Source organism: Cololabis saira, chromosome 14, assembly GCF_033807715.1.
Source record: "Cololabis saira isolate AMF1-May2022 chromosome 14, fColSai1.1, whole genome shotgun sequence".
In the NCBI taxonomy this organism is placed as follows: domain Eukaryota; kingdom Metazoa; phylum Chordata; class Actinopteri; order Beloniformes; family Belonidae; genus Cololabis; species Cololabis saira.
In genome coordinates this window covers 32,956,515-32,974,600 of record NC_084600.1, presented here as the reverse complement: position 1 = coordinate 32,974,600, position 18,086 = coordinate 32,956,515, and the positions used below count along the sequence as shown (strand labels likewise).

The 18,086-nt window shown below is 41.8% G+C and overlaps 1 protein-coding gene across 1 annotated transcript in view; it reads left to right on the top strand.

The window, feature by feature from the left end:
* The window catches only part of LOC133460011 (A disintegrin and metalloproteinase with thrombospondin motifs 2-like), a 60,718-nt gene extending 45,891 nt beyond the window's left edge, over positions 1 to 14,827 (top strand). The window contains exons 17-25 of the mRNA XM_061740473.1: positions 2,179 to 2,259; positions 2,349 to 2,512; positions 2,605 to 2,764; positions 8,063 to 8,195; positions 8,293 to 8,503; positions 10,499 to 10,628; positions 10,706 to 10,780; positions 12,184 to 12,502; positions 13,968 to 14,827. Of these exons, the coding sequence (XP_061596457.1) occupies positions 2,179 to 2,259; positions 2,349 to 2,512; positions 2,605 to 2,764; positions 8,063 to 8,195; positions 8,293 to 8,503; positions 10,499 to 10,628; positions 10,706 to 10,780; positions 12,184 to 12,502; positions 13,968 to 14,607 (1,913 nt within the window). The 3' untranslated portion in view covers positions 14,608 to 14,827. The remainder of the gene's footprint in view (positions 1 to 2,178; positions 2,260 to 2,348; positions 2,513 to 2,604; positions 2,765 to 8,062; positions 8,196 to 8,292; positions 8,504 to 10,498; positions 10,629 to 10,705; positions 10,781 to 12,183; positions 12,503 to 13,967) is intronic.
* The last annotated feature ends 3,259 nt before the right edge of the window (positions 14,828 to 18,086 follow it).

Here is an 18,086-nt window from a genome sequence, read left to right as displayed (position 1 = left end):
TTACGACTTTATTCACGTAATTTTACGACTTTATTCTCATTATATTATGACTTTATTCTCGTAATTTCCAATTTTTTTTGTCTTAGTTTGGCCCTAATACTTGGCCCTAATAATGCACATATATATACCTTTGGTTTCTACCGTCATGGTATCAATCATTAATATGTGTGCAGACAAGGTAAAAAAAAAAAAAAAAAAGACATGTTGTTTGTTACCTTAACGGTTTCGACGATCAGCTATCGCCTTCTTCAAAAGCGTCTCACTGACAGCATGTGACGTGTTAGCCGGCTTGGCAGAGGGGTCAGGTCCGTGGGGCGAGGTACCACGTTGTGGGTGTGGTTGGCCCGGGGGACCTGACAGCTTTGGTGCTACTGTCTAAGTACATTTACTGTACATGCACTAAGAGAAAGTCGAATTATTGTCTTAATCCGACTGATATCGAAGTTTTAAAAGCCATGTATACACCTTGGTCGGGCTGTAGTCGAACCGAACTGGGGCTATTAGCCAGATAATGAGGTTCTAAGTCAAACTATTCCGGCATGAGCAGTGGTGGACAGTAACGGAGTAAATTTACTTGAGTACTGTACTTAAGTACATATCCAGAGGATTTGTACTTTACTTGAGTATTAGATTTCTTTGGTACTTATTACTCTTACTTGAATACATTTCCAAGACAAATATTTTTACTTTTACTCGAGTAAATTTCTAGGAAGGCTGAAAAGTACTCGTTACTTTCAGGTCTGCTCTTTTTTCTTCTTCCCTTAAATCCTGTTGGACACAAGCTGTTTTTGTCAAAGGAGGAGACCTATCACAGTGCACGCTCTCCACTGGGATGTACGTAAAGCGGAAATACGTCAAGCCTCCTCAAAAGGATACCGCCAAAGTAGCCTGCGTTTGTCAAGACAGAGTCAAGACAGAGCCGCAACAACGGCTACGCCTGCGTCAGGAGAAGAAAGACAATCCGCTGAGTCGTCTGAGTCTGATAATGAGCCGGACTCGGAGCAGGGACTTTCACAAAATCCTTGGCCGTATCTTAACTCAATGTTTGAGTTCGACCGAGTAAAAAACGAGGGCACAGACAAACCACAGACATTTACAACTTAAACTTTACAACTTAAATTAATTTAGAAAAAATATAGTAATTTACTGATGTGGAAAATAAGAAATTTACTCTTACTCTTACTCTTACTTTTACTTAAAGTAAATTTAAAAGCATTTACTTTTGGATACTTAAGTACCTTTAAAAGCAAGTACTTTTCTACTCTTACTCGAGTAATATTTTGACTGAGCTACTTTTACTTGTAACGGAGTAAATTTTGACCAGTAGTATTTGTACTCTTACTCAAGTACTGGGGTCGAGTACTCTGTCCACCTCTGGGCATGAATGCACAAACCACGGTTAACCGAGCTATTGACTGCCCTGGGACTCCCCCTTCCAGAAGTGACGAGACCGAGGAAATGGGAATAACAAGAGTCACGGCATCACAACAGCCCAGGAGCAGAAGAAGAATAGGAAGACTTTACGTGCATCACGATCAGGTTTAGTATGTATGAAATGTACAGAGCTGCTGCTGTTGTAGTCCTTCTATGTCTGCTTCCAATCCTGCTTGTTTACTAATTGTTCTAATGAACCGGAAGAATGCCAACACAAAAGGGCGTGTGGCTCCACCTGGCGTCTGCACAGTCGAATTCACCTCACTCAATAATTTGATTCTCTACCCACACATAAATATTTGGTTAGGAAACTTTGGTTAAATCCTCAGCTTGATTATTTGCCAATAGCTCGATGTAGATGTGCGTGTAACCGTACTGTCTGAGTAAGACTCATCTTATGAAGGCGACAGCTGATTGCCGAAACCGCCATGATAAAATCTCTTTTTTACCGAATGTCTGAACAAAAGGACAAACAACTTTAGTTTAACAACAAAACATGATTAACATATTTGAACTGATCTGAACTCCGCTGGAACTTCAGATCTGGTCCAATCTCCTCCCTGATCTAGTACTCACAGCAGTTCCAACACCAGAACTGATCTGGATCCAGAACGTATTCGTACTCAATATTTCTAATAATTCCATCACATTCTCCAGTTTCAGATTGGAACATGTTTCTCTCTACGTTGTAACTCTTTAATGAAGACTTGATTGTGGTTAATCCCAAACTTTATCATGCGTCAGGTTTCCTGAAAATCGTGGAGATCCCCAAAGGAGCTCGGCACCTCCTAATCCAGGAGTTCAAGGGGAGTCCTCATGTCTTGGGTATGAAAACATGAAGAGAAACCTGAACCATCCTGCAGCTCCTGGATTTCTAGGAAAAACGCTAGTTGTCCTGTTTTACTCTGTTGCAGCCGTTAAGAACCAGGAGACAGATCACCTTTTCTTCAACGACGAAGACGAGCTTCCTGAATCCCGAACGGTGATCGAGAAGGGAGTGGTCTGGGAGTACAACAATACTGGAGCGCAGGAATCCCTTGTGACTACCGGACCTCTCAAGTACAAGGTTCTGCTCATGGTGAGTCCACCTACACAAGACAAAGAACAGTTAGCAGCAGAATAGACAGTAAACAACAACATACACCGCCATTTCCTGTTTCTGCCCCTCAGGTCCGTTCACATGGCGACTCCAAGGTGACAGTCTCCTATAAATACATAATCCACGATCACCTCCGGTCCTCTCTAGAGTCCAACTTGGTGCAGGAAGACTCCATCTTCTATGAGTGGGCGCTGAAGAAGTGGTCACACTGTTCCAAGCCCTGCGGTGGAGGTAGCTGCTGGCTAACAGATAACAACCTGTTTGTCCATAAACAACATCTGGTTTCAGACCTGCAGTCCCTCTAATGACCATGAATGTCTGGATCCAGACTTAGGGCCCGATTTACTAAGATCCTAAATAAAGAGTACTAAATTGCGTGTGCACTGAAAAAGTTTGCGCGTGCTGTTGTTGTGTGTTTTGCGGGTGATCAACTAAGATTGCGTGCGCAATTGATAACAGGTGCAAACTGCAGTATTTAAATGAGGTGTTGCGTGTCTTACGGTTTGCGAGCGCAAACTTTGCGCCATGGAGAGTCTGGATGGAAAGCAGGATATAGTCGCAAGCGCAAAATGAAATTTGACGCGGTGGAGTTACAAATATTAGTGGAAGAGGCAAATAAACACATTCATGAACTACAGCAAAGACATTTAAACATTACCAAAAGAAACGCAAAATCGGAGAAAATCTGCGATAGAATAAATGCAGTTATAAGACAAAAAGAACAGCAGATGAGGTTAAAACAGAGTCGGCGGCAGAACAGATCTAATTGGGGGGCACATAATAACCAGCGATGTAAATGCTTAATATGAGTTTGCCATCAACGATCACAGCAAACCAGTTTCAATTACACAACATACTGCAAAATCTCTTTTTAATACACACACACACAAGTGTATTGTGCACCCAAACTGCAAAAAAACAAAAAACAACGACGTACAGGCCACGTCTCTCCCTCCCTCCCTCGCCCTCTCCATCTCTCTCTCATACAACGCATACACATAAAAATGTGAACGGTGAATCTCCAAATTTAATTTGACGAAATTAGACAGACCCAAACATTCCACATCGCCGTCGATTTAATGCAGAACCATAATTCAGGCGAAGCTGCAGTCTGTCTGCGCTGATCACACACACCGGGTCGGAGCGGATTTGGTCATGATGTTTAACCTGTGTTTTGTGATTAATAAGCACAGGTTTTAATTAAATGTAATTTACGAAGGATGATTTCACGTTCAATAAGATAAGTAATCAATAAAATACAAAAGTTTTGGCACAAAGGCTTGGCCTGCTTTTGGGCGAGTGGAGGGGGGCACATTAAAAGAAGGTGGCAAGATATAAGGCGGAGAACTAAAGAAAAAGTGGCCTTTAATAAAACTTGTGCAACCATTTTTAAAATAGCATGCAGCAGAATAAAGACTCTCTCGCTGCGTATTCTTTGATTTTGGATGTCGCCTCCTTGCCACAATAACAGCAGCAGCAGATAAGCACCTTCCTTTCGAACGTATTAAATTCAGACGCAATCACAATACGCGCAATTACTTTCCGGCTTGGTAAATCTCATTGCGCGTGGTAAATGGAGCAATTTGCATCTTCCCCTCCCAGTATTTAGGATTTCTGGCGGGTACGCCCCATATTGATTATTCATCAGGGCAAAAGTACTAAATGAATTGCGTGCGCTATTTTGCGCATTTGAGAGACGCAGTCCTCTTTGCACGCTGTTAGTAGATCAGCTGGCACATTGGTTTGCGGGTGCTGTCAAGTTTGCACACGTTTTTACACACGCAAACCTTTAGTAAATCAGGCCCTTAGAGTACAGGCCCGCACGCTTCACTGACCTGTGCCTGTTCCAACCTGTTTGTGGAAAACCAAGCAACTGCAGATCACAGTGGCACTCAGAAAGTCCTGGTTTACGGTTATACTCCTGGTTCTGGGTCAACTAGTCCTGGTTTCAGTTCTCCTACTTCTGGTTTAAATTTTACTAGTCCTAGTCTGAGCTTCCCTAGTTCTTTTTTCAGTTCTCCTAGTCGTGGTTTTAATACTAATAGTCCTGTCTGAGCCCCCCCAGTCTGGGTTTTAGTCCTACTAGTCCTGGTTTCAGAGGTTATTTCAGTAGAGAGAATAGAAACAAGGACGTTTGGGCAGATTTCATTTGGACTATTATAGGCTTACATTGGTTAGCATCATAGGTTAGCATGTGCACAGCCAGTTAAGCTTAAAGCAGCACTGAGGGGTCTGTATTGCCTTCACTGGCACTATTTAACTTCGAGGTGCATGGTAGGAACCCTTCCACACTAAAAATCTACAAATGTTTACGGCTTTGACTGCTTTACGGCATACGTCACTTCCCCCTCCTTCCCGATTCGTAGTCGAGACGAAAGCTGGGCGGGGCGTGGAGCGCAGAGCTCAGCAGAAGCTGGTATCATGGCCGAAGCAGCGAAAAAAACTGAAGAAAATAAAAGTTTTATCGGAGGAGGCGAAAAAAGAAAGCGGGAGAGTAACAAGCTAAATGCCCAGACAAGACTAAACATTGGCCCGGCGTTCACTCGCTGGCGTGGTTTTGGTAATTCTAAAATTACTGACAATATCAACAACAGACACATAGAATAATAATAGTGATCATAAAATTGTGTAATTCGCAATGCGAGGAAGCTTTATAAAATTATAATACAATTGAATAGAATTACAGCACTAGAGGAAAGAATGCAATGCAAAGAAAATGTATAGAACATTTCTAGTATTTTTCCTGAGGACTGTAAAATTGTGCAGGGCTGATCTGCAAAATATAAGGAATGGGCATTCAGTTATTCACAGGTTATAAAGTATTTTTTATTTTGTCATTAAGTATGTTGGACTAGCGTATGAGTTTGTAGGGCGCATTATCTCGCTGAAACAGGACGGGGGGGGCGGGGGTGACTTCACTAATAAAACCAAGTTGAACTTAGTGATTTTCAACATCGTCATATTATATTGTTTAGCCAAAAATAGATACATTACCTCTTCGCTATCCATCGTGCAAACGACCGCTGAAAACAGAAAAGTATTTTTTTTTATAGTCTGTCCCATTCATTCACTATAAAAACAAATGCACACGACGGGAGATCAGGATCTTTCTGGCACAACCTGATCTCACAAAAATCCGTGAAATGCCCACGACCTCTCACTACTATTTTCCGTGGTATATACATGGAAAATGGTATAATTCCGTGTGAGCACCACGGATATTGTACCATGCAAAGTCAATGGGATCCGTTGTCGTGATATATACACGGATTATGACATTATTATTATTTATATATTATTCTTTGTTATAGTGGGTAAATTATGAGTTTTTGTCGTGCAAGGTACTGTTTGTTACTGTCAGTTTGTAAAAGCATGTTTTTAACGCTGTTTTAGCTGTGTTTTATTGAGATTTTAATGGGAGCACCACGGATATGGTACTATGCGAAGTCAATGGGATCCGTGGTCGTGATATATACACGGATTATTACATTATTATTATGTATATATTATTCTTTATTATAGTGGCTAAGTTATACGTTTTTGATGCGCAAGGTACTGTTTGTTACTGTCAGTTTGTAAAAGCATGTTTTTAACGCTGTTTTAGCAGTGTTTTATTGAGGTTTTAATGGGAGCACCATGGATATAGTACTATGCGAAGTCAATGGGATCCGTCACCCGATTTGACTGCTGTCATACCATTGAATGAAGGACAAAATGATAACAATCATCCCATAGATACGGGCCAGTAGGGCCCTACTCTACCTACTAGTAGGCGCAGGAGGCTGTTATCGCCCTTTTCTATGGCTAACCCCATGTTATTAATGCTTGCTATGGAGCTCACACCTCATTATCGCCCCTTTCTGTGGCTAACCCCATGTTATTAATGCTCAGTAGGCACAGAAGTTTTGTTATGAAGCTTACACCTCACCTCCCTTTTTTATGTATTTAGCTAGAGTTTTAGAACCTGAACAATAGAATTCAATGTAAAATGCCGGATCTTGTCCATTAAAAACAATACTTTTTGGAACATAGTGTAACGACCACAGATAAGATAAGGCCTTGCCCGCCTGGGCAACACATCAGCATTTGGCCGACTGGTTAGTGCAGTTGACTGTGGTCTGGGAGACTGGGGTTCGAGACACGCTCTGGGCACGACTTGTTCGCCACAGTATTTCCCTCATTGTGTTATGGTTTTCTTTTAATATCTTTAACATTTCTAAACACAAAAACACGAAAGTGTCCTTGATAATTCAATAATACAATAGGTTCATGTTAAGGACATCCGTTTTAATTAGTTCTCCTTCGATTATGACATGTTATTAATGCTCAGTAGGCACAGGAGGTTTGTTATGTATTGTTATAGGTTTGCCTATGAGGCCTATTTCGTGTCTATTTTTGCACAGTTCACTAACGCTTTGAGCTAATTTAGCCACTATAACAAAGAATAATATGTAAATAATAATAATGTCATAATCCGTGTATATATCAAGACAATGGATCCCATTGACTTTGCATGGTACAATATCCTTGGTGCTCACACGGAATTATACCATTTTCCGTGTATATACCACGGAAAATAGTGGTGAGAGGTCGTGGGCATTTCACGGATTTTTGTGAGATCAGGTTGTTCTGGCAGTACACGCTGGTGCTCATGGGAAATGTAGTGTTCTTTCTGGTAAAGCACTACCACTTTTGTCCAAAGGAGCCGCCAAACTCGACAAAAGCTGAAAGTTACATTGTGCTGCTTTAAAAGGCTATGGAAATGTTTATTTCGACTTCCAGACCTGTTTGTCCTGCATCTCTACATATTTATGGATTAACCAGGGGTGGGTGGAGTCATGTCCTATCGTCAGGTTCCTGTGCGTTAAGATGACAAAGAAGCTGCAGGAGGTCTTTAGAAATATATGGTCTCTTCTTTGATCTCGTTTTCTCCTCCATGATCATTTTCTCGGGTCTCTTCATCTCCTCCACCATGATGTCCTCGGTAGCTCTGTAAGCTAGCTTCAGCGATGCAGATGTGGTGCATCGCGCTGCAACAACAGTCTTAAAGGAGCTTGAGGCTGGATTGTGGCAAGATTTATGAAAAAAATCTGTATACATTTTAAGTTTTCTAGTAATAATGTCAGATGAAGCGTTCCAAACCCAAAAGAATGAGCCCTCTAGTGTATCTCTCCTTTGCCTTGAACAGGCTGTGTGCTGCAAAATGTGCTGCAATTCGGTCCCGAATTTCCCGCGCTGTCCTGTGGATGTGACGTCACATAACGCTGCATGTGCGTTCTCCCCGTTCTCCTGTGCCGGCTTCACTGTTGACTGCAGTACCCCCAACGGCGGTGGTGAAGGGTGGCACTAGAGAGTCTCATTTCTTAAAAGGAGCCTCAAGCTCCTTTAAGTTACTCTGGCTGGTATTTGTAGATACCAGGGATGGAGGAGAGCCTAATCCTGAAAAAACACTAAAAGTAATCAAATACTCCTTCAAATGGACCAGAAAATGAAAACACTCCTTGTCGCTGCTTTGATCTCTGTTGCCAGGGAAACAGTACACCAGGTTTGGCTGCAGGAGGAAGGCTGATGGGAAAATGGTTCAGAGGACTTTCTGCTCCAACATCAGCAAACCAAGAGCTATCAGTCGCAAGTGCAATATAGAAACCTGCACGTCACCACGGTAACATACTGCAGCATGAAAACACACAGCAGGTTTCCATGGCAACGTATCAGGATTTTCAGAAAGCAGCAGACATGTCTGTGTTTGTGCTCCTCAGCTGGGAGAGTGGGGACTGGGGGGCCTGCAGCGCCTCCTGTGGTCAGACCGGATGGCGGCGACGCTGGGTGAGCTGTCAGCAGGAGTCCAGTGACGGGCAACAGCAACGCTCGGTCAACAGCAAGTTCTGTGGGCAGGACCGGCCAGAGTCCAAGCAAACGTGCAACCGTGTCCCCTGCCCTCCAACGTGGAGAACCGGACCCTGGACCCCTGTAAGACCTTGGTCTCCAGGATTCCTTTGCTCACTTCCTTCTCTATGAACCACCTCTGAACTTCTTACCCAACTCCTTCCTTATCATTCAAATCTGGTTTCTCACCTTCTGTCGAGAAGATCTCCGACCTACTTGTGTATGGACCTCCTCTTTTCTGGACAATCATGTCATTGTAATGTAATTTCCTTACAGGTCATTTCTAGTCATTAAGGTGTCCTGCACATGATTCTGGAGAGTTCAGACGCTGTAAGATTATCCGTGGTGACGCAGTAACCTGTTAGACTTTAAGAAGAAACCAGGATGGATTTAGTTAAATGAAAGTTCAAATTCAAACCGAGCAAGTTAACTAAACCTAGCTGGCAGAAATAAAGAAGCTTTTAGACTACAGGAGATGTTTAGGGTAGTAAAAAGAATTTGCAGTGAGGAAGAGAGGGGACCTAAGCGGATTAAAAACAAATGTACTTTATAAGTTTTCACATTTGCAAGAATAGCTTGACTTGACAGGCCTCACAGAACCCTGATTACTATTATCTTCATCATTCTGATGTAGATGTGCTGCTGTGTTTGGGATCATTTCCTGTCACATGACCCAGTCTTATCTGTCAGAAAGATATCCTCACATTTGTCTCTTAAGCACTATGGTCTCCAGAGGACTTCATGGTCCACTCAGTGATGGTGGGTATGAGTCCAGATCCCATTCCAGACAATCCGTATCTGAGTGATAAATTCAATTCTTAACAATCAAGAACCTAAATGTTCTTATTTAGGAGGCTACAAATGAAGACAGCTTATTTTATTTCTCCACGAATTCTGAATATTAAACTGGTAGATATGGGGGCTCTATGGTGGCTGCAGGAGCTCCAGATGAGAACATCTGGGCACTTTGCCTTTCAACAATGTCCCTGGCCCTTTTTATAGATGGCGGTTAATCCAACTCATGAGAAGTAGATCATGTGATTGCCGATTCCTAGAATGATGTAAGAAAACGTTCAGATATCAGGATGCAGACATGTAAGAGTTGTCATGTCCCATCACCAACCATGACCTCCCTTAATCTCCAGGTGGGAGAGAGGTGCAAACAACAACCAATCTAATGTCTTCCTGCTCGCTACACAGATGAACTGCATATGTTTAAACTGTCCAGCCCACAAGGATGGATGGATGGTTGATGGATGACAGATGAATGATGGATGGATGGATGGATGGATGGATGGATGGATGGATGGATGGATGGATGGATGGATGGATGGATGGATGGATGGATGGATGGATGGATGGATGGATGGATGGATGGATGGATGGATGGATGGATGGATGGATGGATGGATGGATGGATGGATGGATGGATGGATGGTTTGAACTTCAAACTTTAAAAATAATGTTCAAAGCAAAAAATAGATCGTTACCAGAACAGTTGCAAAATTTGTTCAGATTGGAGGATGAGGACAACAGACTTAAACACGATTTCAAACATACTTTTGCAAGGCTAAACATAAAACAAAGGTGTATTTCTGTTACAGGTGTAAAATTATGGCATGGACAAAGCAAGGAACTGAGAGGTTGCACAAGTTTGTATCAACTTAAGAAAATGTTTAAAAAAGAGAAGATAAGTGCCTACAAAAAAGAAGAAGGGGAAAGAGAAAAAGAATAGATAGAGTGGTATTTTCTGTTTGTTTTCATGTTATAAATATGTGATAGATAGATTGGTGTTCAGTAAGTCAACGTAACTGTATTTACAGAGAGGGGCAGGTATCATAAGTTTTCTTCTTCCTGCTCCTTTTCTTTCATGGTGATAATGTGTACTTCATGAAATTTTGTACAACATTATTGAGAATATATACCATGAATGGAATAAATGAAATGAAATGAAAAATGGATGGATGGATGGATGGATGGATGGATGGATGGATGGATGGATGGATGGATGGATGGATGGATGGATGGATGGATGGATGGATGCATGCATGCATGACTGGTCCTTCTTTGTGTCTGCAGTGTTCGGTCTCTTGTGGAAATGGGACTCAGGAGCGACAGGTTGCATGTTTAAATCCAGAAGGTGCTGCTGGAAATTGCCAGGAGCCTCAACCAATCACGACACGGCTTTGCCAGGCCCCGCCCTGCAGTGGTAGGCATCGGCCAATCCTGTTCTTTGTACTTAAAGGAAGGAGGGGCCTGTGATATTGTTGTTTGTATCCCCCGTAGATGACCCAAAGAGCGCCATCATCCTGTGGTTGTCCAGGTCCAACCCACACTTCCCAGCTCCACACGTCTCCTCCCGTAAGATCAACATTCATTCATGTACAGAGTTATTTCCTTTCTCTTCTTCAACCTCCTCTTCTCCTTCTTGCTTAAAGAGGATTCTTAGATGTTTCAAATGATTCAATTCAATTCAGCTTTATTTATACAGCACCAAATCATAATGAATGTCATCTCAAGGCACTTCAGCAACACAGTTCAACAGTTATTGCTATGGAAACCAACAGATTGCATCCAAACTTGTTTTGGATCCAATCCCCAGGTGACTGGAAGGACCGGAGGAACCTCTGACCGAATCCGACTCAGTTCGGACCTGTATCCACCTGGACCAGTTGGAAGTTGAGAAGACAGGAAAGAGGAGAGAACAAGAACAAGGATGAGCTCTTTTAGATATGATGGAGCTTGGCCATGAATAGCTTTATATGTGAGGAGAAGAAGTTTAACTTAATTCTGGATTTTATAGGTAGACAATGAAGAGAAGATAAAACTGGAGGAATATGGGCTCTCCTGCTGGTCCTCCTTAGAACCATGACTGCAGCATTTTGCATGAGCTGGAGTTTTTTGGACAACTCAATAATAAATAATTACAATAGTCCAATCCTGCAGTAACAAATACACAAATCAGTTTTTCTGTCAGTCTGAGACAGGATGTTTTAACAATATTACCAAGGTGGAAGAAAGCAGTCGTAGAAACCTGTTTAATATGTGAATCAAAGGAAAGATTCTGGTCAAAAACAACTCCCCGGTTCCTAAATATAGTACTTGTACTAAGGTAGTACTATCTAATGTACCACATAGCTGGACTTGTCCCTGAAGGACTCAGATCCAAATACAAATACAACCTTCAGTTTTATCTGAATTTATCTGGAGAAAGTTTGGAGTCATCCAGGTCTTTATGTCTTTAAGACATGTTTGTAGTCTGTCCAACTGGTTAGTGTCCCCTGGTTTCATGGACAGGTATAACTGAGTATCATTAGCATAGAAATGGACATTAATAACATGATGTCTAATGATATATCCCAATGGAACCAAATATAAGGAAGAAATAATCAGTCCTAACACAGAACTCTGTGGTATGTGAGGACGACTCTTCATTTATGTCAACAAATTGGATTCTGTCAGACAGCTACTATCTGATGATGATATTGAACAGTTCCAAAGTATTTTTGCTCTGGAGGGCTTGGAGAGGGTAATCAACATGAATGCAGTCAGTCTCAGCAGACACTTTAATAGGAAACTGAAATAAAAATATAACAAATTCAAAGATTGTGTTCGAGAGAGATCTTTCAGAGAGCAAATCCACTTCCTGTCACCTGGAGCTACCCTTTAGAATAAAAGATTCTTCTGCATACAAAGAATGTGAATGAAACCTTGGGGGCTTTGATTTTGATCTCCTCAGCCTGATCCTTCTCAACTGTTTCTAGGACAACGTTGCCGCAGCGACCGATCAGTCTTTTGTCGGATGGAGGTGTTGAATCGCTACTGCTCCATCGCTGGATATTGGCAGATGTGTTGCAAGTCCTGCAGCGAGAGAAACTCCAACAACTCCAGCAACTCTTTCAGCTTCAGTAACTTTGAAAACATCAGCAGCTCCGAGAACTTCAGCAGCTCCGAGAACTTCCGCAGCTCCGGGGACTTCAGCAGCTCCGAGAACTTCGGCAGCTCCGAGAACTTCAGCAGCTCCGGGGACTTCAGCAGCTCCGAGAACTTCAGTAGCAGAAACCCATCGTTGGGTAATAACAGGTCAGAAATCTAGAGGGGCAAACAAAAACCATCAGATTGAAATCTTATATTTAGAACTGAAAAGATTAAAGGTACTGTGACATAATTTTTAACATGCTTTTAACACCATTAAAAGTCTTGGCCAACATCCCTCAAATGTGTCTAAAAGAGTGTAACAAGAAAAACTTCACTCTAGTACTCCATTCCTGGCTTTTTATGACAGTGTTTTTTTGCGCCGTGAAAAACGCTTCCTTTTCCCCCTTTCCTGTCAATCATTGCGTCGCTCCTCCTCCAAACCTCCTCCAACCCAGCCATACGCACACAGCGGCGTCGGAGAGTTAAGCCGGGAGCGACAGGCGAAGCATGCACGGAAAAGCAGCAGGGCGAACCACAGCAAACAATCATAAAAATAAAGGCATGCAAGCAGCAGTGTCCCCTTATCTTAAGTCCAGTCAGTGGCCGCGGGTCTTCTTAGCAGTTTTCCTCCGGTGATGAGAACAGAGGGGGCTCTAAACAGCTCCGTGTTAAGCCTGATTTATGGTTCCGCGTTAAATCGACGCAGAGCTGCCGCCGTAGGGTTCAGCGTACGGTGCGCGTCGCCGCGTAACCCTACGCCGTAGGCTCTGCGTCGGTGTAACGCGGAACCATAAATCAGCCTTTATGGTGCGCTGGAGAGGAGAGGAGGCAGGGAGCTGGGTGGAGGGGGCGCCGTTTTTGCCAGGTGCGCCGTTTTTGCATAGTTATGCGGAAAATCCCAGAAAGCACACAATACACTGAATGTTAAAAGTTCGTTGTTTTTTGGGTGTAATTGATGTCAAGACACCCAACAAAACACAAAAAATCAAGAAAAATTTGTTTTTCATGTCACAATACCTTTAAGGTTTCATCTTTTTTACACAAAAAACTGTTTAAATTCAAACTCCCAGTAACTGCAAGTTGCTATCTCCAGTTCATACATATATACTGACTGGCTGGTTGGTTGGTTGGTTGGTTGGTTGGTTGGTTGGTTGGTTGGTTGGTTGGTTGACTGGCTGGTTGATTGAATAACTGACTGGTTGGTTGATTGAATAACTGACTGGTTGGTTGATTGAATAACTGACTGGCTGGTTGATTGAATAACTGACTGGTTGGTTGATTGAATAACTGACTGGTTGGTTGATTGAATAACTGACTGGTTGGTTGATTGAATAACTGACTGGCTGGTTGATTGAATAACTGACTGGTTGGTTGATTGAATAACTGACTGGTTGGTTGATTGAATAACTGACTGGTTGGTTGATTGAATAACTGACTGGTTGGTTGATTGAATAACTGACTGGTTGGTTGGTTGAATAACTGACTGGTTGGTTGGTTGGCTGAATGACTGGTTGCTTGACTGATTGGTTGGTTGATTGACACCCATGTTTCCAAAGATGTTCTAGCTTAAGAAGACAAACTGAAAACATGCAGAAGGTAAAAGCAGCTTGTTTGTGTTTTTGTCTCTTAGTTCTCTGATGGTAACCACGGAGACAATGACATCCATCGCCACCTCCCTCCACGTCAACAGTGATGTCACCACCATTCTACCACCCACTGTCAGTCTTACTCCGCCCCCCACCAGCGCCGACTTTGTGTATGTGGATTACGACGATTACTACGAGTTCTCCTCCTACGAGGATCCACCACTCCTCTCCGAGCTGGCCGACGTCAGCACCACTACCGTGACAACTACGACAGCAAGACGTCCAAGAAGAACGGCTGCACCGCTCCTGTTCAAGAGGAGGAATCCTAAAGTTCCATCAGCTACGGTTGCCATGGTAACTGTAACACCAGCACTAGCCACGACACCATCGGCATCATCAGGAGGGCAGAGCCTCGGCAGAAAGACCAGCCTCACAAAACCACCTTCGTCACCGCTCTCGAGGAAGAAGAAGAACAAGCCGGTGGAGGAGGTCCAGTACCGGATTGTGGGAGTGGATAGCGACGCCACCAGAGAGCAGCAGAACTACTTTGTGCCACGGATGCCACCTTTCCGCGAGCGGACGCAGAACAAAAGGATTCAACAACTCCTGAAGGAGAAACAGCTGCAGGACCTCCTGAACCGGCTGAACCGGACCAGAACAGGCCGGACAGGCCAAAGGAACTGAATCAGCGGAGTTACTGCTGCGTTCCTTCAAAACCGAGCGTGAAGCGCTGATGAACTCTGAGCAAGGAGCTCAAACTGTCTGGTTCAAGTCCAGAACTTTCGGAGACGGAGAGACTGGAAGTTGCACTTTAGCTTCAAAAACCTCCATGTCTGTTCTGGTTTCCTTTTCACCATGTTTGTATCAAATAATCCTGTTTCTAAATAAAGCAACGTGTCATTCAGCTGATGTCATTGTGACTCATGAACATCTGGATCACATCAGGCCAGGAACCTTCAGGTCTTCTCTGACCTGCTCTCTGAACACGTCTGCTTTCAAACATCTCATGTTTTACTTTACAGCGCTCGGGTCAGTCTGTTAACCCGTCCTAACTAGTCCTGAACTACACTGCCTGCTCTAACAGACGTGACTGCTCTAAAACCATGTTTGCTCTAAAATTACATGTTGCGTCTGATTTCCGTGCACTGCAGGTCCAGGACTAAATTAATAATAAATATAAGCAGAGCAAAGTAAATGACGGTGGAAAACAGAAGAATTATGATATAAATCGTCCGCCTTCTCTCTCTCTTTTTTTTTAAAGGACATATCTCAGGAATTGCTGGGTGGATGTTGATGATTGACAGCTTTATGGAACCTTCACAGCCAGAAGAAATTTCTGCTAGTTACTGAGAAAAGCTCTTTTCACACCAGACATGTCATTTCAGAGCTGGAACCTCAGAATCAGAGCTGGTTAGACAGAGGTCAAAGCTAAACCTTTAAATTCTTTACATTGTCTCTTATTCAAACTGATGTAAGACCAGAATCATCAAAATAAAATCCCTCCAAGAGTCTTTCTGAATTAAAGGGCTTCATTGTTCTGGCCATTGCTCTTCTAAACTGGTATTCCAGCAGGTTGAAGGTCCTTGTTTTTCATTTGTGATGTTCCCTGGATGAGGTCCCAGCATGGATGAACTACACCAGGGGTCGGCAACCCAAAATGTTGAAAGAGCCGTATTGGACCAAAAACACAAAAAACAAATATGTCTGGAGCCGCAAAAAATGAAAAGTCTTGTATCAGCCTTAGAATGAAGGCAACACATGCTGCATGTTTTTATATTAGTTAGAACTGGGGGAAGATTTCTTTTTTCATTATGCACTTCGAGAAAAATGTCGAAATGTCAAGAAAAAAGTCGAAATGTCAAGATTAATGTTGAAGTACAATCTTGAGAAAAAAGTCGAAATTTTGTGAAAAAAATTCAAAATGTTGAGAAAAAAGTCGAAATGTCGAGATTAATGTTGAAGTACAATCTCGAGAATTAAGTCAAGAAACAAGTCAAAATTTCGAGAAAAAAGTCGAAATGTCAAGAAAAAAGTCGAAATGTCAAGATTAATGTTGAAGTACAATCTTGAGAAAAAAGTCGAAATTTTGTGAAAAAAATTCAAAATGTTGAGAAAAAAGTCGAAATGTCGAGATTAATGTTGAAGTACAATCTCGAGAATTAAGTCAAGAAACAAGTCAAAATTTCGAGAAAAAAGTCGAAATGTCAAGAAAAAAGTCGAAATGTCAAGATTAATGTTGAAGTACAATCTTGAGAAAAATGTCGAAATGTTGAGAAAAAAGTCGAAATTTGTGAAAAAAATTCAAAATGTTGAGAAAAAAGTCGAAATGTTGAGAAAAAGTCGAAATGTTGAGAAAAAAATCGAAATTTCGAGAAAAAAGTTGAAATGTCGAGATTAAAAAGGAAAGGAAAAAGGAAGGAAAAAAGAGAAAAAAAGGAAAAAAGAAGAGTAAAAAAGAAAAAGGAAGGAAAAAAAGAAAAAAGAAGAAAAAAAGTAAAAAAGAAGAAAAAAAGGAAAAAAAAGGTCAAACATTTTTGAAAAAGCTCCAGGAGCCACTAGGGCGGCGCTAAAGAGCCACATGCGGCTCTAGAGCCGTGGGTTGCCGACCCCTGAACTACACCAACCTACTTTCATTGAAAACACTTTTGAATATTCTGCTTGCTGCCGTCTGTTTCCTCCTGGTGTTTCCATCAGCTCCAAACATCTTTAAGTCCTTCCATGAAATTCTACAAACAGACTCAAATACAATATCTGCAGTCAGGGGACATTTATTGTTTATTAGTTTCACGTCTGAACCACACTAGCCCAAACGTACCTGCAACTGGACACAATAACCCACATCTGGCTGCAGTTTCCCACCCTGCCTCAGTCAGATGAAGATGGCTCCTGAAAATTCTGGATCCTGACGTTGGTCTTGTAGATGTAGGTTGATCTGAGCACCTCCTAGTGGTTGCAGGAGAGCTAAACATCTGGAGGTCTGTGTCCTTTGGAAACGAATGTGGAACAAAGAAACCTGCAGATGTGGATCGTGTTATGATCAGATGTTCTGTGATATCAAACTCGTGCGTCCTGAAACAACCAAATCCCCTGAAGCTCAGTGGAGGATGAAACAGACACAGATTCATCAGTGATCCAGAACATCAGGAATCAGAACCAATGAACTTGTCTGCTCAGCTTTCAACCTCCACATTAAGAATTTACCATAAACAGCTTCATTTTAACCTTCTCATACAGAGATGGAGATGCTTAAAGCCATGTTTCTCAATTCCAGTCCTTAATCACCACTGGCCTGCATGTTTTAGATGTTTTCCTGCTCCACAACTGAATCAAATAAAGATGTAATTGACAGACTTATGCAGATTTTAATGCCAAGCAAAAGAGGTGATCCGTACATTTGAATCAGGTGTTTTGACACATAAACAGGGAAACACCTAAAACATGCAGGACATTGGTACAAGAGGACAGGAACTAATAAACACTTATTTGTTTATTTATTTGTTTATTTAAAAAGGATCCCCATTAGTCTTCACCATGGGAAGACTGTTCTTCCTGGCGTCCACACATAGACATACAAAAGAACAATAATACAATAATACAACTCAAAAAGGGTGAAAAACATTCACTAGAATTCCTGAAATAATAAATTGAAACAAAAATAAAAGATTAAGTAACCAACCAAAACCATCCACATCTTAAGTAACAATATTCGCTACTATCACCAGATCTGTATCCACTTTTGAGCAAAATAGTTTGCAACGACTTTATAATTTTGAATATACCTACACCACTATTTATATTAGTATAAATATAATATCATAATTTACTTATACATTATAATATACTTATACTACTATACTATATATACACTCATAGCCTACAGTAATTTAGAATATATTTACTATTAAATTCATAATATACTTACAAATTGCAAAATAATCACAATATATACCTAGGACCGATCATGACTTCCTTCTGAACCACAGCTGCTCCAGTCTCCTTTTAAAACTTGACACCTTGATTATTGCAACTAGACATGGGGGGAGATGGTTCCAGTGTGTTACTGCTCTATACATTAGATTACATTATTATATTATTATTACATTATCTACTGTTTTTTTTCCAATGCATTGGTTCTGGGCATAGGCAGAGAAAAGTAACTAGGA